This window comes from Cupressus sempervirens, chromosome 3 (genome assembly GCF_028749045.1).
Source record: "Cupressus sempervirens isolate cs-2001-9-10 chromosome 3, ASM2874904v1, whole genome shotgun sequence".
Taxonomy (NCBI): domain Eukaryota; kingdom Viridiplantae; phylum Streptophyta; class Pinopsida; order Cupressales; family Cupressaceae; genus Cupressus; species Cupressus sempervirens.
Window position 1 is genome coordinate 556,400,393 of NC_143120.1, and position 27,742 is coordinate 556,428,134.

At 35.5% G+C, this 27,742-nt stretch overlaps 1 protein-coding gene and 1 long non-coding RNA gene across 5 annotated transcripts; one reads left to right on the top strand and one right to left on the bottom strand.

The window, feature by feature from the left end:
• On the bottom strand, positions 1 to 20,854 carry LOC149567630 (uncharacterized). Of its 2 annotated transcripts, none has more exons than XR_016362449.1 (2): positions 20,585 to 20,717; positions 1 to 336 (listed from the first exon to the last, which is right to left on the bottom strand). It is a non-coding gene; the product is annotated as an uncharacterized LOC149567630 (long non-coding RNA). The 2 variants fall into 2 exon arrangements; XR_016362450.1 differs by lacking the exon at positions 1 to 336 and adding an exon at positions 1,425 to 1,822 and having other exon boundaries at positions 20,585 to 20,854.
• On the top strand, positions 18,009 to 25,886 carry LOC149567631 (U-box domain-containing protein 44-like). Of its 3 annotated transcripts, none has more exons than XM_089820883.1 (2): positions 18,009 to 18,601; positions 24,204 to 25,886. In XM_089820883.1, the coding sequence occupies exon 2, from the start codon at positions 24,285 to 24,287 to the stop codon at positions 25,008 to 25,010; it is 726 nt and encodes a 241-aa protein (XP_089677009.1). In that variant the 5' UTR covers positions 18,009 to 18,601; positions 24,204 to 24,284; the 3' UTR covers positions 25,011 to 25,886. The 3 variants fall into 3 exon arrangements, with proteins under 3 accessions (XP_089677009.1, XP_089677010.1, XP_089677011.1); XM_089820884.1 differs by having other exon boundaries at positions 24,210 to 25,886; XM_089820885.1 differs by lacking the exon at positions 18,009 to 18,601 and having other exon boundaries at positions 20,909 to 24,890; positions 25,023 to 25,886.
• Positions 25,887 to 27,742: the final 1,856 nt, after the last annotated feature.

Below are 27,742 nucleotides of genomic sequence, written 5' to 3' on the forward strand. Positions count from 1 at the left end.
TAAAAATGAAGATTTTTACCATTCATGAACCTTAACAAAGGTCAGCTCAAAAAGAATAATGAATGAATAAAATACGTAGTATGTCAATGTTGATCATAAAGCTGAGACATTTTCTATAGCCCTAATGGATGCATATCTTCCATAGTACTAAAGCACATTACATTTAGAAAACTCCACAAATTGGAAACCAGGCACATACAAATAACAAAATTGCTACATTTTGATTAGATTTAACAACGAGTTAGAATCGACAAAAAGAGAACACAACCCAGCAGGCTTAAAAAGAATAATATATAATTTTGCACTTACAGATGGCACGTTAATATCACTACAGGCCTGCATGTTGTAAAAACAGAAGCACCAAATTCAGAAAATCTTCATATAATCCATGTTTATACTCTAATCTACAAGAATAATGAATTCCAAAAGCATAAAACTGCAATGGAAGTGGAAATGACAAGCATTTTCCGCAAAAAATATCAGACAACCAATTAAATGATATTGTTATATTGAACTTGTTCATTAATTAACTAGAACAAAGCATTCGTCTTTTAGTGAAAGAAAAAAAAAATCCAGAACAATTACTAAATTGCTAGTCTCCATCATTAGATTTCACATGACTTCTTATGTTGGAAACAAAAATCCGGTTTTAAGATTTAGTAGGTAATTGTCCAAAACACAGATTTGCACTAGAAAAAAAGCTTGAATCTCTAGGGGAATGCGGGTAGGGATGGCAACCTGAATGGTGCAGGTCCAGTAGCTTCTCACAGATCTCAGTATATGGACATAGAATACAACTAAAGAACTAAATACTAATTTTTTCCCCAGATTAACAAGACATAAAATGAAAATTACTGTCTATCCGTCTTGTATCACAACAACTCACTATCTAATTTGAATATTCTTCTTTACTCATAAGATAGCTCCGGAAGTTCACATAAAACTTAAGAAGTAGAAAAGAATGGTGGCAGAAGAAATAATCAGTCTCAACCATTAAAAATTGAGCAATCTTTTTGCAAATTCTTATATTCGTGGGTTAATGATATTGTAGACCAGCCAACAGACTTCCATTGGAGCTGCAATATGGTCCACTTGAAAAGCATGGAATAAAGAGGAATGATTAAGTACAATTTAAACCTTGAACCTAAATCAGATGTGATGTGATGTAGTCCTCAATGCGTTATTTATTAGAACACTGTACCAAGCTTATTTCAAATAATTAGTTCTTGAATTTATAACCAAGCTTTAACCAATTTTCATTTAATATTGAGGTTTAGTTGGTAATTACTTCTTATAGTAATACAAGGATAAATAAAATTGTTGAGAAATACTATATTCTTGAGAGGCAACCCCAACTATATCATAACTTAACGGGTTTATTCATAAGTAAAGGAGGTTGTTTGGCTAAATGTTTGCCCTAGAGATTTGTTTATCAAACTCCAATAACATTCTACCTCAATATTATTTATAAGGTTTCAATTAAGTCCAGACCAGATGGCCATATTCCAAAGGATCACAATCTAATAAATAGTTTGAACGATATTGTTGCCTCTGTAAATTCAAAAAGTCCAGTTGGAAATTAAGTGAAAATTCCTACTAATTTTTACATCATTGAATACTTGAGGCCATAAGAAACCATAAAGCATCTCCGCTCTTTGTTGAGATGGTTCCACTGCCTTATTGGTAGCATAACGTGGATATGGTTTGATCATTTCAAGGAAACAATCATGTGCGTGCCCTGAAGTTGTGATGTCATTGAGGCTCACCTCTTTGAGTTATTTTGTCAAATATTTCACAACACATACCCTTGTGTGTTTAGCAGCTGCAATTTTTAACCAAACAATATGGTTTTAGTTGGGTAGGATTCACTCTGTTCACGTTTATGAAACCTAAATGAAACAAAACAAACGAACTAACTATTTATAATCCATAGAATACATATTAGCAACCCATTCCAAAAACATACTTACATCTAAAAAATAAATGCCAGATTGAATCCTTGTGGAAAGAACAAGACTATAAGATACAAAGATTAGTCAAACTAATTCTAAGTAAATTACCAGATACCCAGTCTGTGACAGAAACAGATCAAATTTTTCATACAGTAACAAGAAAAAGATCAAACTTCTGACATCCACAACCAATGTAAAAGAAAATGTTGGGAGGGTTGTAATACAAGGTGGACATCATATAATTGGTGTTTCCATCATAAGAATTGTGAAGAAAAGAAGAATAATTACCTCATACAGAGTTACTGATGGAATGTGTTGAGCAAGTTAAAGACTGGATCAAATTAGATGAAAATAAAATAAAAATGAGAATTGATAATGTGGTAAACAAGGAATATAATATATATAGAGAGATCCACAAAATCCTGGTGTGTACAAATTCTTGCCATTACATTGGTTCAGAGAAGAGGCTAGTCAGAAGATGTTTTTGGGTTTGATACTTCACAATCAACAGTATCAGTCAGAAACATGTGCCAATTAGCATTTTTTTATTCGTTTCATTTATTTGATGTTCAACATAACTATTAATACCAGCTTATTACATTATAACTCATGATTTGTGGTTTGTAAACTGGGAAAGAACTCATATCTGCAATTAATGCTTCTAACAATGCAAGTTGTATGATTTCAATTCATACTGGATCAAAGATTGGAAAATCAACAATAAATCAGGATATGAGTACATAGTCATAGTCAGGCCCGTAGTTGAAAATACTATTTATTATGATTTATTATTTTTGCTGAATTTCAATTTTGCTGGAGAAGAATAAAAGTTGGACATAATGAGTCCTGAATTGTAGATTATTATTTGGGAGTCTCTCTCTATCATATGTTTTCTAGATTCTTTGTTATTCCTAATTCAGAGATCTCATGCTTTTGCTTCATTATTCATAACAACATTAAACTTCAGAAAATTATTCTTTATAAATTTAGGTGTAGTATAGATAGAAACAATGAAACAAAAGGCTTATCAATCCACCTCTATAGGGATACTAAGAGTATAGGCCTAGATAGAGACAAGAAAACGAAAGACTTATAAGTTATCCATCTCCTATCAATCTATCAACATTAATTCTTTCTTAAAGACTTCAAAAATGCGAAGAACCCTCTTCTTGTTGAGATTTTTCTCCTTAGATGACAAGTTGATACAACACGGAGGTAGTAAAAAGACATGTCACAGGACCACCGCCCTTTATATTTTTTATTTGAGTTTACTTTCACTCATGGGTTTAATGACGGTCAGGGATATGTAACTCATGTGGACAGCAAAGAAAATTACATTGCAATTTAGGCATGAAATAACAAAGGCTACAATTAATTTTTGTTTCTATCATCTGACATTGGGTTGTTCATCTCTGGGAGAAACCCTTGTTGAAATCATGGCACTCCAAGAAGAAATGGCTGAGAACTGCCTTGTCTGTCTCATCATCGTTTGATTTCTTTTTTCCAAACAGTAGGTATGCTTTCATTGCAATATTATATTTAATAGTTGTTGAAGTCGTTCATTTTTTTTGGTTGAACCATTTTTTCTCCAAACAAGTGTTGATATGGTGAAGGCCAACAGTCATATTATCTTTCCCTCCAATAAGTGTGTCTCTTCATTTCATGAGACCTTTCAAATGTAATATTATTCAAGCCTATTAACATGCTGCTCCTGTTCATTTGTAATTATCTTTTATACATTAATCCAATACTCTGGACGTAGCCACTATTGTGGTGAACCAGGATAAATCTGGTGTTGTGCATTTTTGTATTGCATCTACTTTTATTTCTCTATTTTAAAAATCCTTTCAATTGGTATCAGAGCACGAGGTGTGCAAATTGGGAAATCAGTGTTGAATTTCCGAAAAGATGGAGGATATGAAAATAGAGAAATTTACAGGCAAGAATTACAGCCTGTGGAAAGTGCAAATGCATTCTTTGCTGGTTAAGCAAGACTTATCAGTTGTAATCGAAGGAAAGTCGAAGAAACCAGCTACAATGTCAAATGAAGATTGGCAAAAGATGGATCAGAAGGCGATGGCATCAATTTTTCTCTCGCTATCACAAAACGTCTTGTTCAATGCCTCAAATGAGAAGTCAACGAAAGAAGTTTGGGACAAACTTCAAAATCTGTATCAAGCGGCGTCGGCTGCGAACAAAAATCTTCATTATGAAGAAACTCTACAAACTGAAAATAAAGTAAGAGACTGCGATGTCAAATCATATAAATGATTTGAATACTCTACTATGTCAAGCAACCTCGGTTGGTATGACTCAAGATGACGAAGCCAAAGTCATCATCTTGTTATGTTCTTTACCTGATAGTTGGGATCCTGTAGTTACAATTGTAAGCACTTCGAACTCCACAAAATCAAAGCTAGCCTACGATGAAGTTGTTGCCACTTTATTAAGTGAAGACATGAGGCATAACAAAGACTCCTCATCTGGTGATGCTCTCACTATGGTCAGCACCGAGAGAAGAGGAAGAAGCCATCATAGAGGAAATAATAATTACAATTAGCGAAGATCAAAGTCACCCAATCGATCAAAGTCAAGAGGAAGGAATGGAGAGTGCTGATTTTGTGGTAAGCCTGGCCACACAAAGAGAAATTGTCGGGCTTACAAGAAAGCACAAGAAAAAGTGAGAAACATTGAAGCAAATATAGCTTATGAAAAAGATGAAAGTGTTTTAATTCTTTCTACAAGTGACTCAAAATCAAATTCTTGGGTGATAGATTCTGGAGCTGCCTTCCATGCCACTTCATGTATGGATTGTTTCACAAATTACCATGAAGGTCAATTTGGAGAGATATTTCTTGGAGACAACAAATCCTATGAAATAGTTGGCAAAGGTGACATTTTGTTACAGCTAGAAGATGGAGGACAATGGTTATTAAAAGATGTTCGCCATGTTCCCAAATTAAGGCGAAATCTGATTTCTGTCAGTCAGCTTTTTGCACAAGGATATTATTCATCCTTACATACGGATAATTGGAAAGTCACCAAGGGTTCGAGGATCATTGCCAAGGGAAATAAAGTTGGTAATCTTTACCTTCTTGAAAAGCCAACTGAAGTAGGGGCTGTTATGACAGTCATGAGTAGCGATGCGACACTTTGGCATCAAAGGTTAGGCCACATGAGCAAAAAAGGCCTAGAAGTAAGGCTCAAAAGGGATCAACTACCGGGTCTCCAATTAGCAAATTTGGAATTTTGTGAACATTGCCTTCATGGTAAAAAAAAGCGGGTCAGCTTCTTGAAAGATGGACATAATCTAAAGGAAAAACCATTCGAACTTGTACACTTGGACGTCTTTGGTCCGGTTGAGGTAAGTTCTTTAGGAGGTGCAAAGTTTTTTGTTACTTTCCTTGATGATTGTACTAGGAAAGTATGGATATATATGATGGCAAATAAATCTGAAGTTTTTTCTAAGTTTAAAGTTTTCAAAGCTCTTGTTGAAAACCAAAAAGGCCATAAGATCAAATGCTTGAAAATGGATAATGGTGGTGAGTTTTGTTCACTGGAGTTTGACAATTATTGTGCAGATAATGGTATTCATAAGGTGAAAGTTGTCCCCTACACCCCTCAAGAAAATGGGGCAGCGGAAAGACTCAACAAGATAATAATGGAGAAAGCTTGGTGTATGCTTTCAAATGCAGGTTTGGAAAAAGAATTCTAGGCTGAGGCATGTAATACAACAGTATATTTAATCAACCAGAGCCCTTCTTCAAGGTTGAACTTCAGAATTCCCGAAGAGGAATGGCAAGGTAGAAGAATTTCATACTCTCATCTTAAAGTTTTTGGTTGTCAGGCTTTCGCACATGTGCCCAAAGAAAAGAAAAGCAAGCTAGATCCTAAATCACAGGCTTGTGTATTCGTTGGATATGGAGAAGATTAGTTTGGCTTCAAGCTTTGGAGTTTAACTGAAAAGAAGATCATTAGGAGCAGGGATGTTGTCTATAATGAGAAGGTATTTCCTCATTCTAAAGATGAGACTCCTAACAGAGAATTCATTCCTCTATTCGATATGATGAACAATGGCACAAATACTCAGAATGGGCAATTTGATACTACAACACAGTCTGAAAATTCACCTCAGTCATCCATGAGTAATGAATGGCAATTTGCTCAAGTTTACAATACAAGAGACAACACTCTGTTCCCAGCAGACTACAACAACGGTGATGAACGTTTCTCCCAACCTTACTTTGCACCTTGTATTACTGATAGAGCACATGTTACGGCTCACTGTGTAGATTGTGGCTTTCATTTCAATAATACACCAAGGCATATGAGTTCTCACCCACCGCAGGACAATCATTTCCCTAATGACTTCGAACATTCCAATTAGCGCATAAACTCATTTGCCACACGGACAGGCGATTTCCCTGCAATACAACTAGTAATTCAATCCAAGACACAGGGCACGACAGAATGGGGCATCAATATTCTTCTACGCGGGAGTGAGAAACTAATTCAGACCATGCTTCTTGCAGTGGGAACACAGGCCACATCCTTGGCAATACACAAGAGCAGTTTCATGATGAAGGTAATATGCCAGGCAATGACGTTTTTCAGTAGCTTGGACAATCAAAATTATCAGCAGCGGATAAACAAACTACTTTTGTTCGTGATCACACAAGGCAATAAACAACATGAGGCACAAGGAACCAAATTTTGCCTTTGATCACATAGCCTGTGGTGGAAGCACGGGCCATAGTTTTGATGCGGATAAACTACCAATGGCTTTTTCACAAGGAGAAACCAGACCACAACTTGGGCCATGTAGGCACAATTGCAGAGAAAAACGGGCATGCACTCAATGATTCCATTCATCCCTATCATCGCAGGTCTGAGATTAACATGGACGCCAGAGAAGTCAAACACGATCATGAGTGTGCTGAAACAGAGAGGCAGGCAACTGTAAAATCCAGTCACATCAGTAAAGAGGGAGTTAAAAATTTGAATGGGAAAACCTCTATCTCTGGTTCTCCATTCGAATTAATTCAAGCTCAAATAGAGAATGTTGAAACTCATTTAAGAAGATCCAATAGAGAAAGGAGAATTTCGGTTAAATTTTCCGATTATGAGTTGTTATTTGCTGAAGAGGCAGAGCCTTCACTTTTGATTTTTGAATTCTCCGAACCAACAACTTATAAATCTGCACTCAAAGATGTAAACAGTGAAAAATGGCAAGCTGTGATGCGTGAAGAAATGGATTCTTTACTCAAGAATCGAACTTGGGATTTGGTCTCTCTTCCGCCAAATCGAAGACGACTCAGAAATAAGTGGGTATATCGACTGAAAGACGAAGTGGAAGGCAACAAATGCTTCAAAGCCAGATTGGTGGTAAAGGGATTTGATCAAGAAAAAGGGATAGATTTCAATGAAATCTTCTCACCAGTTGTCAAGATGACAACTATCCGAACTGTTCTAGGATTAGCAGCCGTTTGGAATCTTGAGTTAGAACAACTTGATGTGAAAACTGCATTCCTACATGGTGATGTAGAAGAGGAACTGTACATGGAGAAACCTCAAGGGTTCGTAAAGAAGGGACATGAACATCTTTATTGCAGATTAAATCGGAGCTTGTATGGCTTCAAATAAGCCCCAAAACAGTGGTATGTAAAATTTGATCGCTTCATGGCTGAGCATAATTTCACAAGATGTGAATCAGACCCATGTGTCTACTTCAAGAAACTACCAAGTGGTAAGTTTTTCATTCTTCTTCTTTATGTCAATGACATGTTAGTAGCTGGCACAAATAAAAAAATAGTTAATGAATTGAAGGAGAAATTGGCAAGCAAATTTGCAATAAAAGATTTAGGGGCAGCCAAAACAATTCTTGGCATGACGATCACAAGGGATAGGAAAAAGAGGGAAATCACTTTGTCCCAAAAATAATACATTGACAAAGTTGTTGAAAGATTTGGCATGGCTGATGCAAAAGTAGCTCCTATTCCTCTTGCTGGTCATTTTCGATTAAGTTCTAAATTATGTCCAAAAACACAGGAAGAAACAGAATTTATGGAGAAAAATCCTTACAAATCAGCAATTGGTAGCATTATGCATGCTACGGTTTCTACTCGCCTCAACATTGCTCATGTGGTGGGAGTTGTGAGCAGGTTCATGAGCAATCTCAGAAAAGCTCATTGGGAAGCCGTCAAATGGATACTACAATATCTAAAAGGCACTTCAGATTATGTCTTATGTTTTGGCGAAAACAAAGTTCAGCTACAAGGTTACACTGATTTTGATCTTGCCAGAGACTTCGATAAACGAAGGTCTACCACTGGTTATACCTTCTTGTTTGCCAGAGCTACAATCAGTTGGGCTTCACGGTTGCAACATTGCATTGCTCTTTCTTCAGCTGAGGCTGAATATTTAGCTCTTTTCAAAGGTGCAAGGGAAATGATTTGGCTTCAGTGGTTGCTTGGTGACTTGAAAGTTCATCAAACTGAATATAATTTGTTTTGTGACAATCGCAGCGCAATCTTCATGGCACATAATCACTCATCACAACGTCCTTCCAAGCACATTGACGCGCATGCTCACTTTGTTCGTCATGTAGTCAAAGAGGGCAAGCTGAAAGTTGTCAAAATTGAACCCAAGATCAATCCGACTGATATATTCACGAAGGTTGTTGCCAAAGAGAAGTTTGAATGTGCTAGAACCTCTCTTGGGCTTGTGAAGAAAAGATAAATCATTCTTTGAGCAGGGTATTGGGTGGTCAGTTGCAGCATTGGTTGTCCTTCAGGTGGGAGTTTGTTGATATGGTGAGGGCCAACGGTCATATTATCTTTCCCTCCAATAAGTGTGTCTCTTCATTTCATGAGACCTTTCAAATGTAAAATTATTGGAGCTTATTAATATGCTGCTCCTGTTCATTTGTAATTATCTTTTATACATTAATCCAATACTCTGCAGTATGGACGTAGCCACTATTGTGGTGAACCAGGATAAATTTGGTGTTGTGCATTTTTGTATTGTGTCTACTTTTATTTCTTTGTTTTAAATATCCTTTCAACAAGAGGTATGCTTTCAATGTGGAGTTGTTTTTCGAAAGGAGATAGCAGTATCAAATTCAGTTTTCATTTTGTTTGTAACTGGAAATCCTTTTCAGCTTTGGAAAATGATAATGGTTTTTTATTTATTGATTAAGCCCTAAAAAAGGACATGAACACGGAATTTTTACCTGGGTTCACACCACAAAATGTTTTTTATGTTAAGATGATTCAATTGACATGTAAAGGTTTTATTTAGTTACCATCAATTCGTTTTGGTTTGGACAACCATTCTTGGTTACCAACAGTTTTTCAGTTACAATATCAATCATTCTGAATCATAGTGAAACGCTTGTAAAACTATTTTTCACACCTTTATAAACGAGATGTGGGTGTGTTTTTAAGTGGAATTTCAAGTGAAGACACATACATGCATAGCTGATTATATAAAACAATGGTTGTGAGATTTGAAGGAAATATTTTGAGTTATGACAGTTTCATACTTTTATATAGTTGTAATTTGAATATTATCTCTAGAACATTGAGAAAGTGGGGTTGCAGCTCTGGTAATTGTAGCTGCAAAAGACATTGTAAAGTTCTGGTGATTAATGAAGATTTTTATATTGGAGGGGTTTTTCTCCCTATGACGAAACCATAAGGTTTTTCGAGGGTTTTTCACTCAGCACAAATCTTGTGTATCTCTTTTGTGAGTTGTAAACTTTTCTTTGTTGATTAGTTTCAAGTTCATGATCACTCATTTGAAGTGAATGTTATATTTGTTGATTGATTCTATATAAGATGTTTAAATGAGATGAAAATCATACTATTCTAATTCACCTCCCCTCTCAAAACAACATCCATTTCCAACAAGTGGTATCAGAGATAAGGATTCCTTCCTAGTTCTACCTACAAGAATTGTTCTTGGGATTATTGGAAGTGAAAATGACACAAGCTGAAGGTGCTTCTCTTAATCAGGGTCCATTATTTGATGGAAATGACTATATTTTTTGGAAGGTTATGATGGAAGCCTTCATACATTCTTTAGATGTCAGAATGTGGGATATTGTTGTCACTAAGTATATTGTTCCAAAAACAGTACCTACTAATCCAAATGATAAACTTACATATGAGTTGGACAAAAAGGCAAGATATACTCTTCTATGTGGTCTTACTAAAGATGTGTTTGCTAAAGTAGTATATTGTCAGTTTGCAAATGACATTTGGATTAAATTAGAGACCATCTATCAAGGAGATGAGAAGGTAAAAGAGTCAAAACTGATGACTCTAAAAACTCAATTTGACAATCTTAAAATGAATGAAGATGAAAACATAGCAGCCTATTTCTTGAGAGTTGATGAAACAGTTAATGTTAGTGTGATGTCCCCAATTTTAGAATGGGTTTTAATAGGAAATAAGGATTAATTACCAATATTAGATTATTAAAATAATAATATTATTATTATTATCTATTTTAAAATACAAATATTATTTATAATAAATAATATTAAACATATATATATATATATATATATATATATATATATATATATATATATATATATTATCAACCATAACACATATCTTCTTTAAATCTGTCTACAATTGCAGGTGCAATTCTAAATCTCTATCTCATCTCAATTTGAAATGTTTTCATTATCAGATTCCTACTATCCAATATTTTATCGACTGGATGTCTTCTACATACTTCTGTGATTTTCTCCATTGTACATATATCACTGCTCATAATCTTTGTGACTGACAAATATGGAAATCTTTTAAGTACATGGAAGAATAAATGATTGATCAATGACTGAAATCTAAACACACCATTCTTAGTCCTCTTGATTTTCTCTAGGTTCTCAAGAAGTTGCACTCTTATAATTTCACTCAGGTTGACTTGTTCCTTCTCAACACATATCTTGCAGGCTATATAGATGAATCCGGATGACAATTCATCAATCTTAGAACTTGCACATTAAGAGTAGGCAATGATTCTACTCAGGAAGATGAATCTACTCAACCTACATATCTTGCAGGCTACATAGATGAATCCGGATGACAATTCATCAATCTTAGAACTTGCACATTAAGAGTAGGCAATGATTCTACTCAGGAAGATTCCTGTGTAGAATCATTGCCTACTCTTAATGTGCAAGTTCTAAGATTGATGAATTGTCATCCGAGAATCATTGCCTACTCTTAATGTGCAAGTTCTAAGATTGATGAATTGCCATCCGGATTCCTGAGTAGAATCATTGCCTACTCTTAATGTGCAAGTTCTAAGATTGATGAATTGTCATCCGGATTCATCTATGTAGCCTGCAAGATATGTGTTGAGAAGGAACAAGTCAACCTGAGTGAAATTATAAGAATGCAACTTCTTGAGAACCTAGAGAAAATCAAGAGGACTAAGAATGGTGTGTTTAGATTTCAGTCATTGATCAATCATTTATTCTTTCATGTACTTAAAAGATTTCTATATTTGTCAGTCACAAAGATTATGAGCCGTGATATATGTACAATGGAGAAAATCACAGAAGTATGTAGAAGACATCCAATAGATAAAATATTGGATAGTGGGAATTTGATAATAAAAACATTTCAGATTGAGATGAGATAGAGATTTAGAATTACACCTGCAATTGTGGACAGATTTAAAGAAGATATGTGTTATGGTTGATATAGATTTTACTTATATTCAAGTAGTACAACCTCAGGAAACATTTCTTGATCACTTAAGTTATGAACTGAGTGATGAAACAATAGTTGGATACATTGATTTATTGTTGAAATCAGAGAAGGACCAAGCTAAGAATAGATTTGGAACTTATGATGAGATTCCCAATCAGATCATTAGGCATCTTTGGAGAAAGCATCTCACAAGAAAATAGAGACAATAATGAAGAAAGCTTTATTAGAGGCCGATATGACTATGAGTGAGTTACAAGCAGTCAGATAGACTATGAAACAAGGTATATTGAATGTACAACCTTTGTCGGTGTCTTTTGCAAAGACATCTTTGAAATAGAGCATTCCTTATGAGTAGTATCAGATGTACAGGCAAGTGAACCGAAGAGGAAATCAGAGAGATTGGTGGAAGTTGTGACCACAAAGACAAAAAGGGTCAAGCAACAAGCCACTGGACCAAGAAAGAGACAAAAGACATTGTTGACAATTGTTGAGTCTAGTGAAGAACAAGAACAAGAACAAGAAGTTAAATAGACAGAAAAGGTAACTACTTCTAAGTAGTTAGCGGAAAAAGCTCGGCGACCCTAGAAGCCGAAGATATCTAAAAGATAAATTCAGCTATGGCTAATAAAGGCAACTTTGTTCAAATGAACAAATTTTATGACTTCTATAATAACTTTGAGAAAGATCAAATTAATATCTCTACTGTGAGATACATAATAGCCAATAATCTGAAACTCAAGGATATTGAAGGCACAGTAAACCAGAAAGTCTATGACAAACTTATTGAGAAGAAGGCACCAGCTCGAGAAGAAGACTTAAAACTTTGAAAGTCTATGATTATCTACATATATGCAAGACTGATGACAAAGAAGAAGTCAAGAGATTGTTGAACAATCTAGCACCTTACTTGAGAAACAAGGTAAGACCATTTTTGTTTATGGTGGGTGAGAAAGATAAGTTAGGAAGTGAAACTATGATAGGTATAGGTCAGATGATGATAGAGTGCAAGGCAGCATCTTCAGCAGCACCCAAAACCTCGGAAGTGTCAGTAAGTGGTGACACAATGCAGATAGATCAGACCAATGTTACCATTAACATTGATGATACTAACCCGTTTGAGAGTTCTGAACAATATGAACCTCATAACAAGGATATTGAGGAACAATTAAAGCTAATTGAAGAGGAAAAGAGGTTATTAAAGGAAGAGAAAAGGAAAACAAAAGAGACCAAGCAGAAATTGCTTGAAGACAAGAAGAAGAGATTAGAAGAGGAAGAAAAGAGAGAAAAAGAAAGGAAAGAGAAAGAGAAAGAGGAAGAAGAAGGAAGAGTCAAAGGGGTAGTTGAAAAGAAGAAAAGGGAAGATGACACTAAGCCTTCTAGTTCATCTACTCTGCTTTTGCTTGCTAGCCTGACAACTGATGATGATGATCAAACTGACTTAATCTGATCTTTGTCAAAACTCATTGAAAAGAACAAAATGGTGAAGAGCTTGCAATGAACCTTGATGGAGGTTACTAACAGATTACATAGTACTTTGGCAGTGCAACATATAGAGGTAGATCTTGAACAGAGGGCATAGGCAGTGCTAAAATCTTTTGATGAAGAATTCAAATATTTGTTGAATGTTGCAAAACAAAGACACAGATTTCACATGATGCTAACTTGTTTAGCACTATTTGTCAAAATATTAAGAATGATTTGATAAGTCTTGATACTTGTATCAAGGAACTTCGAAAGTGTCAACAAGATGGTAAGATATTGTACATCAAGCCTACCCTATCTTATAAGTGGCCTAAGGATATTGACAGTCAAATTGGAGGTAACATGAGTGAGCTAGAAGCTCTATCTAGCCAATTTCAACATTCTTTTGGTAAAATCGATGATTTTGAAGGACAAGTGACTAGTATTCATTGTGATACAGGAAATTGGAACTTCAGAAGGAACAAATTTTGAAAAGAGTATCAGATTTCAGAGAGTCTATTGCTTTGAAAATATCTATTGTTGAGAAAAGTTGGAGGAATGTGTCAAGGCCAAGAACACTTATTCTAACTTTTTATATTCAGACCTTAGTGCAGTTGGGATTGCATCATATGCCTTATGTGCAATTCTCACCTTTGTTGAATTAGCCAAGGATACATGGACTAAAGGTGTGAACAATCTTAAGGAAAGTTTTGATGATTGCATGACGATACTATCAGCTTGAGGCAAAAGAACAACATTTTTTACAATAGTTTTTGACATTCTAACCTTTGTCATTGATGTCAAAGGGGGAGAAAATATAGAAGAAAATTGTAAATTAGGAAAAGAGAAGATAAAATTGTAAGATATGAAATTATATTGTAAGGGGGAGCATATGTAAGATGGACAAGTTGTAATAGATGTAATATTACTACATTATTTTGTTAAGTTTTTGATACTTAGCCAATTTTCTCTATTTTGTTGCCATCAATGCCAAAGAGGGAAATTGTTGACAATGGGCTAATGAAAATATGTAATTGTTGTCATTTATGGCAACACAAGATGTACATGCTTACAGGAAACCTCAGAAATAAAGATACTTAGCTTTTGGTACTTAGAAAATTGTCTAAGTATGAATTTGGTATACAACAATGTATTGTTTTGTATGTAACTTGTTGCTAACATCATATTATGACTAGCGAAGTTATATAGAGATAGTATACATGTTGATGATGACTTCAAAATGTATAGAAAATAGTTATTCGGGTTTTACCAGTGAAACGGGATAGCGAAATTAAAGGAACGGAATTATTTTGTTTACAAAATAATTACTTGTCCAATTAGGGCCGACATCCTAGATGTTTACTCTAAGTTGGAACCAACCTAGCAACAATGTGTAAAGGCATGGTATTTATGCAAAGGACATCTTGCAAATTAAGATGGAAAAGTTGTGTCGAGCAATTGTATGTGAACTTTTATGAAAGCGATATATGCAAAGTTTGTGAAGCTATTTTGTGATCCGAGATCGAATTGAGAAAGAATATATATTCCATAAGTCAAATTACTTGTTTAGGCAGTGAGCTCTTCTTGTAATTGGAAGTGCATGTTTGGGTAGTGGGCTCATCTTGCATTTACTGTACTACAACTCCTAACAGGGTTGGCATAACTCCTAACAGGGTTGGAATCTCTTAACATGGATTCAAAGTCTCTTAACAAGGACTCTCTATACTGAATTTTCTCATTGACTCCTAATAGGGTTCATCCTCTAACAAGGAACTTCTATATTAGTATATTATCTAGTGGGTATCATCCCCATCGAGGTTTTCCCTAGGCTAGGGTTTCCCTAGTTAACAAAATATGGTGTTATGAATTATCTTTGTGCATGGTTACTGTTCTAGTTCAGCATTACTTTATTACTTTGTTATGTATGGTTTAAAGTAACAAATAATACCTAGTTGGTGACTAAAGTTTGTAGATTACTAATTCACCCCCCTCCCCCTCTTAGTAATTCCTATTTCTAACAATTGATTTAGAAACACCTGAGGCAAATGAACAAGAAAGATGTTCAACCCCTAAAACAACAAATACTAGTTTGAAAATGACTAAAACTCCATCCAAAATTATTGCAAAAAGACAGCCAGAGTCTCAAGTTATTGGAGACGTAGAAGGAGGGATTCTAACTAGAAGAAAAGCCAAAATAGATGAGCATGCTCATATTGTGGAACATTTCTGTCCGATATCAGATTTTGAATCAAAAAAAGGGATTGAAGCTTTGACAGATTCTTGTTGGCTAAATGCCATGCAGGATGAAATAAATCAAATTGAGAAAAATAAAACATGGGAACTTGTTCCTAGACCTGATGACAAGAATGTCATAGGTGGAAAATGGGTGTTTCAAAATAAATTGAATGAAGATGGTAAAGTAGTAAGGAATAAAGCCAATTTTGTATGTAAGGGTTATGCTCAACAAGAAGGTATTGACTTCAGTGGAACTTTTGCACCAGTTGCAAGAATAGAATCTATCAGAATCTTTCTTGCGTATGCTAGTTATAAAAAGTTCACAATTTATCAAATGGATGTTAAAACAACATTCTTGAACGAATACCTTGAAGAGGAAGTCTACATGGAAGAGTCAAAAGGTTTTGAATCTTCTGATAAATGTCATCATGTGTATCATCTTAAAAAGGCATTATATGGTTTAAAACAAGCTCCTAGAGCTTGGTACTCTAGGCTCAATAAGCATCTGACTTCTAATGATTTCACTCATCATAATGTAGATAGCACTTTATATATTAAGGTTGTTAATGATGACATTTTAGCAGTAGAAATTTATGTGGATGGCATTATTTTTGGATCCACCAATGATGAATTGTCAAAACATTTTCAAATCTTATGGAATCTGAAGTTGAAATGTCTCTTTTAGGAGAATTTACCTTTTTTCTTGGTTTACAAGTATCACAGCTTGAACATGGTTTTTTTCTTTCTTAAGCAAAATATTCTAAAGAAATGTTGAAGAAATTCAATATGGCTAATTGTAAACCAGTCAGTACACCTGTGGAAACAAGTTGCAAATTGGTCAAAGATGATGATTCACCTTCAGTAAATCAAACTTCATACAGGTCCATGATTGGCAATTTCTTATATCTCACAGCATCTAGACCTATAGAATGCAAGTGGTTTGTTTAGTTTCTCGGTTTCAACCTAATCCCAAATAGTCCCATATAATGCAATAAATTGAATTATTAAGTACATTCAAGGTACTCTTGATTTTGGTTTATGGTATCCACATAGTGATGATTTTACACTTCTCAGCTATAAAGATGTAGATTGGGGTGGTTCTAAAGATAAAAAGAGCACAAGTGGTACTACATTTTTCCTTGGTGATTGTTCGGTTGCCTGGCACAGTAAAAAACAGAAGTGTGTTACCTTATCCACCTGTGAATCTAAATATGTTGCACTCAGTTAATTTGGATGAATTATTAGTTATTTAATTCCGGTATTCAAGTCCCAAAGCCTATTTCTATCATGTGTGACAATATGAACCCTATCCAACTAAGTAAAAATCATAGTTACACCGCCCTGGGAGATGGGGGGCCAGGGGGACGGGGGGACAAGTTTCCGAGACGGGGGGACAGAGGGGCCTTGATTTGGGGACGACAGGGGGACGGCGGGGGGACAGCGGCGAGGGATGGGGGGGTGGCGGAAGGAGTAGGGGTGTATATACTATACATATGGTATAGCATATACCATATCAACTGGAATATCATGATTCATGATCAAATGACAAACAAACAATGAACATTAAACATTGAACATCGTCAAATAATAAATATTAGTCTAAACTCTATATATCAGCCTTCAAATCAATAGTATGAGTATCTATATTCTACTATCTAATAGTAATCAATGATCATATGAGTCATGACATAAAGATGATTACAATAAGTATCATGTGCCATGAATCATGATATCAAAATAAGTATATAATGCAAACAAAAACTACAAGTCTCCAAGAGTCCAAATCAAAATGTCAAATCAATGGAGACTCCTTGGCATCCCTCCACAATGAAGGAGACTTCTTGGCGTCCCCCCTCAATGAAGGAGACTCCTTGGCGTCCCCCCGCACCCCCACACTCGGAGACCTCTAGCCGTCTCGGAGACATCTCCCCCGTCTCAGAGACGTCTCACCGTCTCTGGTGGTGATGGCTCTCTAAGTGGCGCCGCCCGAAACGCCGAGACGCCGTCCCCCCGTCCCGGGGACATCCCCATCTCCGAAATGGCCTAGTTTTTTTTGGGGGGGGGACGCGTCCCCGTGTTACACTGGTAAAAATCCAGTCATACAATCTCATACTAAACATGTGGCCATCAAATTACTCTTTCTGCATGATAAGGTTCTTGACAATGAGTTTCAGTTGCACTATGTTCCTACTCAAGCACAGGTTGCTGATATTTTTACTAAAGCCTTAGCTCAGGATTCTTTTGGATAGTTGCGCACTCGATTGGGAGTTTTCTCTTAATCCTTGTTGCACTAAAATTCTTCTTTAGGGCGAGTCTGTTGCGTAGGTCTCTGCTCCTTCACACAGAAAAATTTTCTTAGCAGAGTTTTTGTCCTTGATGACAAAAAAAAGGGGGAGAATGATGTTGTTTTCAGACTTCAGATTGGTATCAGATTGTTTCAGATAATTTGCTGAGATATGTTTATGCTGATGGATTTATACATGTGATTTTTGGTTTGCTTCAGATGATACTTTCAGTTAATATGATAATGATAGTAACAGTTTTGTGTTGATTCAAATGGCTTTCTTTTCTGGTCTTTCACAGGAAGGTTGGGTCCAATGTTAACAGGTTAATTGTTTCATATTCAGGTTATTGGTACAAATTGTTTTGAATATGATTCAATGTTTGTAAGACACATTGGGCACTTTATACTGATCCTTGTTCAGCTCACGTTTGGGATCGATATCAGTGATGTTTTCTTTATTCTTTGATCCTTTGATGAATATTTTTTTGCCATAAAGGACAAAGGGGGAGTTTGTTGATGGTTTTATCCTTTGATGACAAGTTGATGTAACACGGAGGCAGTAGAAAGACATGTCACAGGACCACCAACCTTTATGTTTTTTATTTGGGTTTACTTTAACTCACGGGTTTAATGATGGTCAGGGATATGTGACTTATGTGGACGCCAAAGGAAATTATATTGCAAATTAGGCGTGAAATAACAAAGGCTATCATTAATTTTTGTTTCTATCATTTGACATTGGGTTGTTTGTCTACAGGAGAAACCCTCGCTGAAATCACGGCACTCCAAGAAGAAATGGTTGAGAATTTCCTTGTCTGTCTCATGAGCAATTGATTTCTTTTTTCCAAACACGAGATATGCTTTCATTGCAATATTATATTTAACAGTTGCTAAAGCCGTTCATTTTTTGGTTGAACCATTTTTTCTCCAAACAAGAGGTACGCTTTCAATGTTGGAATTGTTTTTCGAAAGGAGATAGCAGTATCAGTTTCAGTTTTCATTTTGTTTGTAACTGGAAATCCTTTTCAGGTTTGGAAAATGATAATGGTTTTTTATTTATTGATTAAGCCCTAACAAAGGACACGAACACAGAAGTTTTGCTTGGGTTAACACAACAAAATGTTTTTTTGTGTTAAGATGATTCAGTTGATATGCAAAGTTTTTTTCTGGCTACCATCGGTTCAGATTCTTTTTGGTTTGGACAACCATTCTTGGTTACCAGCAGTTTTTCAGTTACAATATCAGCCATTCTAAATCATAGTGAAATGCTTGTAAAACTATTTTTCACACCTTTATAAATGAGATGTGGGTGTATGTGTTTTTAAGTGGAACTTCAAGTGAAGACACATGCATATCTGATTATATATAGTAGTGGTTGTGAGATTTGAAGGAAATATTTTGAGGTTATAGTCTATGTAAAGTGTATGACAGTTTCATACTTTTATATAGTTATAATTTGAATATGATCTCTAGAATATTGACAGTTTCATACTTTTATATAGTTATAATTTGAATATTATCTCTAGAATATTGAGAAAGCGAGGGTTGCAGCTCTGGCAGTTGTAGTTGCAAAAGACATTGTAAAGTTCTAGTGATTAATGAAGATTTTCATATTGGAGTGGTTTTTCTCCTTATGACGAAACCAGAAGGCTTTTCAAGGGTTTTCCACTCGGCACAAATCTTGTGTATCTCTTTTCTGAGTTCTAAACTTTCCTTTGTTGATTAGTTTCCAGTTCATGATCATTTATTTGAAGTGAATGTTATATTTGTTGATTGATTCTGTATAAGATGTTTAAATGAGATGAAAATCATACTATTCTGACTCAACCCCCCTCAGAACAACATTTACTTCCAACACTTCCAACTAATTCCTTCTTCCCTCCATAGAAATCAAAGTCACAATGGAGACCAACTCTTTGACAGCAAGAGTAGTAAAGGCATCACAAAGAGAATCAATTATAGATATGGAGTCTAGATCTCAGACCTTCCCAAAAAGCCCAATGCTAGAAGAAGAGAAAGGAAGCCAAAGAGTATCCTCCATCAAAGGGTCATCATTGACACAAGGTTTACAACCCTCAACTCCAACCTTCAGCAAAATCAGGTCAAAAACACCCACATACCCACCTATAAACCTAGATTTTATTACCTCTGATTTTTTTCTTTTGAAACAGATGCAGGTTGCGTATGTTGTTTACTATAACTTTTGCACTACTATAATTTCATTCACGGATACCCCTGCAAGAAAATTGGGTGGTCAATCCCCATTTAATGGCGTTGAGTCTTCCACTCCTCAATGGTTGAGGAAGAACAACACCTTGAAGATGATATGTGGTTGCTTTTTCTTGCTCGTAATGCATTAAATCGTAACCCCAATGCTGCTACTGTAAAATCTCCAAATGGGCACGTTGTCTAATTGGTGTGAAATAATAATATTTGAAGTCTCAGATTGATGTCAAAAGTCATTTGATAGGTAGATTAACATTTTCTGATGGGTTTCATAAATTTGTTGATGCAAGTCAAGAAGATGTGAGATTAATTACCCCGTGTGTAAAAATGTCTTCATATATCTTAATTGCTCTTCTAAATGCTGGATATATTCTTTGCTATATACTCTCTTGTCTAGACACAGGTCTGCTATTGAAACTATCGACTTGACTATATCTCCTATGCATGGAAAGGGAAGAGCTGTCAATGGATTGTGACCTTACTTGTGACCCTACTTTGGTCCACACTAAATGGTGTACCTATTTTGAATGGGACATCGCAGAAGGGGCTGGCGGATGGTAGTGATATCAAGCAGCGCATTGTCTTTTTTCTAGAAACCTCCTTTTCTTTCTCCGCTACACGAAGATATCTCAAATATAATTTCTTCCAATTATTTAACGAAGGGAAAGTGTTCATGGCGGTCATTATGTGCTTACCATTGGTGGAACAAATCCGCGTGCCACGAGCAGCTTTGTGGCTTCTCTCATTCGCACGTCAAGCATATCTTTGTAAGCAACACTATGGCTGGGCAACCTTAGACGTAGCTCGTTGTCTATTTCCACCAGACGGGCATTGTTAATCAGCTGCAATTCATTTCATCTTTCCCCTCTGATATTTTCTGTTGGAAGAATGAATTTCTGTCCAACGTTGACCATCCACCGTCCAGCCCACACTCTTAGCCGTCCATAATAAATAGGAGACAATCAGCCCCTCCAGCCGCAACTTAAGCCGCTCATATTTAATATCATAGCATGTGTAGAATGTTTGGTGTATTCTAGAGAGAGTTTTCAAACCTCTATAAAAAGAGGCCTTACTTAATGTATTTCAGCAAGGCAGTAAGGCAATAAAATCAGTTTTATTTCAGTATATTTGTCTCTTTTTACTTTCATTTTCGACTACAACATAACATTTGTCATCTAAAAATCTATTCGGGGTGAACCATTTACCGGTCTGAAGAAGAAATTTCCCGTCAAAGAATCTCATGGGAAGCATCCTATTGGCAAATTAAATATTTTACCAAAAGGAAATATGGTGAAAGGTTGTAACCTATTCATCATCCCTTGGATTGCTTAAATATATGCAATTATGAAGTAGTACATATAGTGAACATGAGTAAATACATTTGTATGCATTAAAGAGAAGATGAGATTAGAAATATACAAATACTTGTGTGTGTGTGTGTGAAATCAATGGTTTTGATATGTTTGTTGTATACAAACATTTTTGGGGATTTTAAATCTAAAAGGTTTTCTCTGAGTTATGGTTAGGGTTTTGATCTGACCATAGAATTCAATGTCTCTCACACCTTGACAAATCATCTTAAGACAATTGTGTAGGATGCAAATTGAGTTTTAACCACCTAACATTGTGAAAAAAATTGCATGCCTCATCAACTATAAAAATAAAAAAATTAAATTTTAAAAATTAAAACTCGTAAAATTACCTTCTACTCCTCCTACTTGAAGAAGGTCTTGAAAGTGCCTTTTGATATATGATGATTAGTCACAAACATTTGCGTACTCACCCTCCATGTAGATAAGTTTGACTTCCCACTTTGTGTGTGCTAATCTTTTGCAATATCAAATTGAGTGGACGACACATGGTGTTCAAAAAATATGACTATATGTACCCTCCATTGTAGACCCAACTGCTCAAGATTTTTTACTATTGTTTGTTATGACTTAGATGACATTTTTTAGGACCCACCATTTCAATGTATTCTTTGAGGATTTCACCCTCCACAAATTACTACCTTTAAAACCATTACCACTTTAAGAAACAATGGTCAATGATCTAATTTTGCAAACTTTTCATCCATCAAAAATGATGGAAACACCTATTTCAGTCATGAATTCTTGACTTCTCTCAATGATGCATTTATTGAAGCCTTCTCCTTTGTAGATAAGGTGTTTTGCACATTTTCATACCTAAGAATAACATTGAAATTGGCCATCATCATATACCACCAATATGGTGATCTAATGAGCTTGAAAGGAAGCTTGTTGCTATAGATGCAACAAGCAATGCGCTTGAGTTGTAATCTCCCTCTTCATTTTAAAAGGTCTTCCAATGGTCCTCTTTTATGCAAAACCAAAACATCCTCATCTTTATAAGATGATGACATGGCATAGGATGTGGGATAACTGGTTGTAATAATCCACAAGGAGGTTTTGCAAGTTTTTTGTCACAAGAGGACGTGGAAGAGTTTTTTATTTAATTATTTTCTGTGTCGTAATGATCTTGTCCTGTAATAAGCCAATATTTCATACTTTGGCAACTCTATTTTGTTTTCGTTAGGACAAAATCTTTATCTTTGTATAGTTGTAGTGCACAAATGAGTGTTCATTTGATAATTCGAGCTCTTCTACTCTTCTGCACTCTGGCAACAATGCCAAAGATACCCCCAGCATTAGGAAATTATTCAATCATTGTCATATGTTGCATAAGAGGTGATAGTGCATCAAATTTCAAATGAACTCTCTACATTTGGAGCACCTGAATTAAAATTGCCAACCTTTCTGTATAAATGTAAAATAAAAAAACCTTACAAATTAACAATCCTACAACTTAAAAAAATCAACATTACAAACCCTTATTTGCATAAAAAGCTCAAAAACGCATTCAAGGCTGTAAATTTTTTTGAAGAATTTTTTATTTAATTTTTAAAAAAAATTCTTCAAAAATTGAAATACCTTTGTTTATTCAATACAAGTTACAACTTATGGGGCCCAAAAAATCTCGTCAAGAGCAATTTTTTTCATTGGCTATGAAAAGAGGGCATAACAAAAGTTTCTCCTGGTTTGAAATACATTTGGTTATTCAATACAACTTCTTGGAACCAAAAAATCTTGTCAAAAGAAATTTTTTTGATTGACTTTGGAAAGAGTGAATAACAAAAGTTTCACCTCATTTCATAAACACAAGAAGCTAAATTTACATTTTTTTCCTTCATACTACCATTGCTGGCTTATGAATAATCATTCTTTTTTAAGATGGGGGCTATAGGAGAGTTAAACCTGAACTAGTAGGGGAGAAGCGTGCATGGGTTTTCCTAGTTGCCTGGGGGACAGCGTAAGCACCCAATGTGAAGGAAGCAAAGGGCTTGAGGCTGTACCCTAACCAAACTGGGATTTATTTCAGATTCATTTGCGGACAACACACTAAAATGATGGACCTGAGAAAATAGGTTTTCCTCTTGTACATATTGTGTATTGTGTTTTCTCGATGAGTTTTACTATTTTCATTTTAGTTATTGTCAGTGTAATGATTTGTTGCCTATTGATCCTATTTCCTATAGTTTCCCTGTCTTCCTTTCTTTTCCCAGTTTAGTGCTTAAAGTATAAAGTGCTTATTTCTTGAACTTTGTAGAACATTTTGTTTCTTGTTTTCCCTTACCTTATGGATATCTTTGTTTATTCTTGTTTAGGCACATCTATATCCGTTGAGACTATAAGCTCCTTGTACTTGAATCTTGACAGAGTATCATTTACAGCTGTAGGTTTGCTTGTTCAAGGTCTAATTCAATCAATTTGCTATGACTTTTTCCCAGTGTTGGCAATGCGAATAGCAAAGGTTGTAATCATTACATAGTAGATATCCATTTCATTTAGTGGCTTTATATGCGTGAAAAGAAAAATGGACTTACTTGTTCAGCAGGTCATTTAGACAGAAATATGCCATAATAAAGCAGCTTATGGCTTGTGAATGCTAAACAATCTATTCCTTACATCATAGATATCTATTTCATTTAGTGGCCTTATACATTAAAAGAATGATAGATTTCCTTGTTCAACAGGTATTTAGACATAACTTTGACACAACGAGGCTACTTATGGCTTGTGAAAGATGATATATTGATTTTCTTCTATTAATGTTATCTATTGCATGCTAAAAATGGAGTTCAATATCTACTTATCTATCATTCATCTATGTGTGTATCACTGTATACTTACCCAGACATGCACTTTTTTTTCTAATTTTTTTGTGCTAAATACCGGAATTGCAGTATAGCTATTTTATTGTTGCTTTTTGTTCTTGATGCTTCTTTCTTTCTAGGTTCAGATATGACCAAGATTCTCATGGCAAGTACACTGGCGAGAATGGAGCTGACATATTAAAGTAAAGTTGCCTTGGGGTATGACGGGGCAATATATATCAGAGAAACTTGAAGCAAAATTAGCTGCACTGAGGGCTTTGCAGGATTTATCTACTCTTTACCAAAACACAGAATATAAGATCAATGCTGGAATCATGCCTCCCCTTCTCCAGCTTTTATTTTCTGTTACCTCAGTTCTGATGAGTTTGGCAATACTGGCAAATTTAGCTGTTGCCAACAGTAGTACTAGTCATGAATGGAAATATGACTTATCAGATGGGGTGCTGGAAAATGATGACATAACTTATCAGTTACTCTCACTTTTGAATCTTGTTGGGCCTGTTATTCAGGGTCACCTACTTCAAGCTCTTAATGGTATGGCATGCCCACCAACGGCTTCTCAGGTTAGATTTAAAATGAGAGTAAGTGGTGCAGTACTACTCCTCTTACCATTTCTTCATGCTAAAGACAAAGAACTTCGAATAAGTGCTTTAGAGTTACTTTACTCCCTGTCTCAAGATGGATCAGGAAGAGAACACGGATATCAACTTGGAAAAATATACATTGTTTCTTTGGTGAAACTTCTTCCAGTATCACTAAGAGAGGATGAAAAGGCTGCTATTTTGGGTATTATCAGCAATTTCCCGGTAAATGATTGTATAATTACAGAAATTCTTTTACAGGCCAATGCTCTGCAAGTAATAATTAGTTTACTTCACATAAATACGCTGAAACTGTTGTTCAGTCTGCACGGAATCATTTGGTAGAGAATGCTGCAGGAGCCTTGATTCGCTTTACAATTCCTTCGGATAAAAGACTACAACATCTAACTATGGAGCATGATGCAGTACCATTACTTGTACAATTACTTAATTGTGGGCCTCCAATTGCCAAGTCCAGAGCATCAACCTCTCTAGCATAACTTTCTCAAAATTCACTTTTATTGACTACACCAATGCCCAAAACACGTAGTTGGTTCTGTATTTCTCCATCTTCAAATTCAACTTGTGAAGTCCATGGTGGTGGTTGGTCAGTGAAAACATCATTTTGTCTGGTTGAGGCTGGAGCGCTCATTCCACTATACAGGTGTTGGGCGACAAAGATAGGCAAGCGGATGAAGCAGCACTGGATGCCTTGTCCACTTTGCTTAGTGATGAGATTTGGTAAAAGGGCGTCAATGCTATTGCAGGGGCATATGGTGTTAGACCTATTTTAAGGCTGCTTACTGTTGGAAGTACAGCAGCTCAAGAGAAACTTGTATGGATCCTAGAAAAAATTGTCAGAAATGAAAGCTACAGATTAGAATATGGGAATCAAGCCCAAATGCCACTCATTGATCTCGCCCAGAAAGGAACTCCTGAAACAAGGTCTCTTGCAGCCAAAATCTTGGCATATTTCCAACTTCTTCAAAGCCAGTCAAGCTATTTGTGATCTTCCTTCAGCTTGAAGGACTTTTCAAACAAAATGGGTTGTTTCTCAATGGTGAACCCTAAAGTTACCTAGCTAGTCATTTCTACTTCTAAGATTCTTGTACTCTGGTTACCCTCACTCTAAAGAAATGCTCTTTACAGACATAAACTGCTTGTAGTATTATTTAAACCATAATTTATCTTGGTATGACCAAATTATTATTGATTTTATAACTGAATGGTAATTGGTCAGTCAATGACTGGTCATCATTATGAGAATTTTTTATTGTGTTAGTACAGGTTTCAGCATGTGATACAAATCATTTAAAAACCTTGAAGTGCTGTGCAAGAATTTATCTATAAAAGTAGATTACAAATAATTTTATAAACAAGTGAGAGGAGCAAATAGATGCACAGGGACATATTTTACCACCCACCTAAACTTGGATTTTTGGGTTGTGTAGTCAGGTGGGTGGGTGTATGGAGATATTGAAGGTCAATTTTTTAATAGATATTTAACTCTTATAATAATAATTTATACAAATCTTTCATCAAAGTAGCACAGTCAAGCTTCAACATGGATTGATCATGTGTAGATAAATTTCCAATAAAGTGGAGGTGTTAATCAAACTGCAAATGAAAGAACATAGTACATCCACATCCGGAGCTTTTGAACACCCATTGGCTCATATCTGATGCAGACTAAGTTGGGTGTATGCTAGTATGAAATGATGTGTGAATGAGTCAGTCAATGTTGATGGGATTTTGTTTTACTACCTCTAAAATATATTGATATTCCCATTCAGTTTGAGAGTCATGTACAAGTGACATGAAGTTTAAGTGGCATTTGAAGATTTAAAAGAGAATAGACCATATTGTAGAATTAAAATGGACAAAGTAGTAGCTGTACTTCTCTCAGAGGAGATGCAAAGGAAGTCATTTAAGGAGGCCAAAGAAGATCTTATTGTACGAGGCAGATCTAAGGACAAAAGTAAGAAGAACAACACAAAGCCAAAGTCTTAGGAGAGAACCTCTACTCTTGGAAAGAACTCTGAGGTGAAGTGTTCAAATTGTGCACAAAAGGGTCATATCTGGAAGGATTGCAAAGAGGAGAAAAAGGAGAAGGATTATACTTTTGACACTAAATCTTCTTAGAGTGACACTTATGCCTTTGTAGTAGCCTTGGGAGTGCCTACATTTGACAATGTATGGTTGGTCGATTTAGGAGCATCATTCCACGTGATGTTTCATGAAGACTGATTCTGAAGGTATGAACCATGCAATGGCAGAAAGGTGTTCCTGGTAAGTATCTCCACACTGGATATCATTGGAAGAGGAAGAGTTAGAATCCAATTCCCTGATGACATAGTAAAGGGAATTGACAAAGTACTTTATATTCCTAGTCTAGATGGGAACTAATCTTTGTCAACAAGATGGATGATGTTGGCGTTTAGGTAACATTTTTTCATGATGGTTACAAGATGACTAGAGTATCTACTATTTTAGCTAAGGGTGGATGAATTGGAACATTGTATAGGTTAGATATCAAACTTGTATGTTGTAATAGTGTCTCTATAAAATGTGATAAAACTATTATAGCAACACATGGTACAAACTCTATGGAAGTTAAACTTCTTGTTGAGAAAATAATGCTTTGGCATTCTAGGCTTGGCCATATTGGTAAGAAAGGTTTAAAAACCTTGAAGAATAATAACTTGGTTGAGGGGTTGGTTGATTGCAACCTTGAATTTTATTTTTGTGAACATTGCATCTATGGAAAATCGTGTTCAATTTTGTTCCACTTCCAAAAAACCTTTTCGTTTGTTGGACTTTATCAACTTTGATGTATTTGGTCCTATGGATGTTTCTTCTTTGTCTATGTCAAGATAGTATGTGTCAATTATAGATGATTATTTGAGAACATTTGTTTATTTTTTGAAGAGTAAGTCATAATTGTTTAGTTGTTTCAAGGAATTTAAAAGACTTTGAAAATCAGATCGGGAGAAAGAGTAATGTTTAAGAATGGATAATGGTGGTGAGTTTTGTAGTGTAGATTTTGGCAAATTCTATGGAGATTGTGACATCAAGAG